This window comes from Perkinsus marinus (assembly GCF_000006405.1).
Source record: "Perkinsus marinus ATCC 50983 genomic scaffold scf_1104296942250, whole genome shotgun sequence".
Lineage (NCBI taxonomy): Eukaryota > Perkinsozoa > Perkinsida > Perkinsidae > Perkinsus > Perkinsus marinus.
Window position 1 is genome coordinate 1,420 of NW_003212236.1, and position 2,986 is coordinate 4,405.

General features: G+C 47.1%; 1 protein-coding gene across 1 annotated transcript; it reads left to right on the plus strand.

The window, feature by feature from the left end:
* Nucleotides 1–531: 531 nt before the first annotated feature.
* On the plus strand, nt 532–1,251 carry Pmar_PMAR013577 (hypothetical protein; the record flags this gene model as incomplete). Its single annotated transcript, XM_002781461.1, has 1 exon — nt 532–1,251. A coding segment is annotated over one exon (720 nt), but the record flags the coding sequence as incomplete, so codon positions are not given.
* Between the last annotated feature and the right edge of the window lie 1,735 nt (nt 1,252–2,986).

Below are 2,986 nucleotides of genomic sequence, written 5' to 3' on the forward strand. Positions count from 1 at the left end.
TATCGAGTTTTGCTGCTTTCTGCCTCTGTCTGACGACGAATATTGAATCTGAACTAATAGGTCAAGTATAACAGACCAATCTAAGTGACTCCTACTCTTCTGGGTCGTCCAGCTCTGCAATGTCTCGCCCCCATCTGACTAAAGATCGGAACGGCAAGTGGAAAGGTACGTGTAAGTATACGGTAAAATCATGTCCATATAAGAATTGTCGTTTTATGTTTCATTCTGGAGAAGCGCTGTCAACGAGGTCAAAGTTGTCACTCAAGCGTGGTGTGGATACTACTACTTCAATTGCCAACCTCGCGGAATTGCGAAAGCAAGGTTAATTGGGTAATGAAACCTCTACGAGGTCTCCAGGTATGTTGTCCCAATTTGTTTCTGCCTTTATCGAACGAGTCGCTAGTAGCAGTGCAACTTGTCGTGTAACTATCGTGCTGAGGTTGCTATTCGTCTCCTACTTGATTAGTAGTTGCGTTTTTTTGGGGGCTCTCGGGGAAGTGGAGTTAGGCGTTTCTGTTGTTCCGTCGCCAAATGTCTGCTCCAAACAAGCAAAGAGTCGTAAAGACCAGCAAAGACGTATGCAACGACGACAGGTTCGGTTGTTTGACTCTCATCCTGCAGCAGAATAGGTATGTTCTCTGGACGAACGAATGCCTAAGCGGTCATATGTTGAACAAGTGGGGCCAGATTAGCATTCTCTACCTTGATTGCGGAACGGCCTTTACCTCCAATATCTTCCAAGAGCAGATGTCTGCCTGGACAGTGAAAGTGGAGTATCATGCTGCTAGAGCTCCATGGAAAACCCCAGTGGAGCGAAGTCATTCTGTTGGCCTACGGACGCTTCGAGCTTGCTATACTCCGCAGAAGCTTGCTAGGGCCACAGCTTACGACTTATGCAAGATTTACGATCATGTTACCTTGATGATGAACACATCGCCTATTTGTGAGCATGTTTTGGACCATCAAGCCGGATCGTCATCTTCCTTTATTACTGCGGACTCGTTAGCCTTTGGTTATACTCGCTCAACTGGCTTATTGCTGAAATCGGTGGACGGTGATCCGATACCCGACTTACATGCTTCTAGACCGGTCGCCGTAGAAAATATCCGTAAGGCATTCTTGGCACACCATTGGCAAGCTCTTCGAGACCGCTGCGCTCAACAAATTGGTCGCCAGCCTTCCAAGCATATCAAGCCCTTGGATCCTGGTTCCACGGTACTCATTCGTTATAAGCCTCGTAACAAGTGTGATGTAGGTGTTCATGTTGGTCACATTGTATCGGCGGACATCTCGCCTGATGGTCTCTGTCGTCGATATCGTGTGAGGTCCACCCTGGGTTATGATGCCCAACTGAGGAGGAATATCGATTGCACTATATCATTACCACGACTGGTGGATGTTATGGCTGCTCTTACTGAAGCTACTTCCTCAAGTTCAGTGGTATCTGGCCTTGGACTGCTACCCAATTTGTGTGTTCTGGAGTGGGACGTACAACAAGCGTTTCGACTTATCCCTGTGCGCCGCGATCAACAATGCCATTTATCGTTCATGACTCCTTTATATCTCGGTGAAACTACACAGCCAAGATATCTACAACACTCGGTGTTACCATTCGGGACGGTAAGCTCTCCATACTGGTGGTGTCGATGGGCGGGCTGTTTGTTTCGAGTGACGCGTAGATTGGCTGCTGTTGCTCTCCAAGGGTTCAACGAGAAGGTCTATTTTCCATCTCGAGCGCTATGATATGTTGATGATGTCTGCGCTGTAACTAACCAACCGTCACTTACCTTGATCTTCAGTCTACTGGTCTATCTGATGTTGAAGTCCCGATAGAGTTCTCCAAAGTTCATGCACTCTCCACTAATGCGCGGGTATTGGAATATCGAATCGATATGAATTCTAATGTCCACAAGATTTCAGTACCTGAGGAGAAATTATTGAAGATGACTAGTATACGTTGCGTATACTCGTAGTATACGTAGTGTACGTTCGACCGGCTCACGTATAGAGGTGTCAGACCAGACCCGGACGGCCAGAGGAGGTATCCGCCTATTGTGCCACTGATGCTAACGTTTGTCGGAAGAACAGCGTCTGGTGTGTAGTACATCGTTTGGCAGAATTGGCAGCTTCCCAACATTCAATGTTGCGTGTCTTCGGTTTGGTAAGGAAGGGGTTTTCTAGAAGGATGCAAGGCCTCGCAAAATTCATGCCAGATGATATAGAACCCACCGAGATCAAGAGTTTACTCAAATTTACGAGGCATTCATGCAGGAGATCAAGTGCGACCTTTCAATTAAAGAGCAGTGCAATAAGCGAAAAGCAGTTACAAACCAACTGCAGGTGGAAGTCCCGGGAGATGGTTGACGTGTACACGTGTGAAGAAAAGGCGGAACGTTCAAAGGAGATGGCGTTACATATCACTAATCATGCCTGTGGAGGAGAGGTGGTCACGTGTCATACCCAAGGAATAGAACACTAAGTATATTCCAGAGTAGTTTTGGGGGGTAGTAACAAGATATGCTCCCACTAAGTTAGTAGTACTATAGTTGAATGCGCTGGTGCAACACAACACTTAGGTATGAGAGCAGATAATGAATGTAGCCCCATAGCTTAGGGAGACGAATCGATCAACCTGTGCGCATGTTTGTGCGTGCTGGCACGGTGCGATCGGCTGACCACTCATCCTCCTCCTTTCTCAGAGATAGACAATGGGAAGATAACTTTGGAAACCAGAATGGACTCCGGGACTAGCTGGGAACGTCGTATGTCGAGTTCGGCAATGGTTTCAAATCCTTCAGGTCGAATTTACCTGGATGATTTACTAAACTGTACGCCTTTTTCCCTAGACGTTGGTCTATTTTGGTTTCTATCCATCGGCGGGACATTTTGTTCGCCGGTTTAAACACCCTCAGCAGGATTGGGCTCTGGGCAGCGAAACCTATACCCCATGTGGATCTATTCTCTGAGCAGAGCAAATCATACTCAG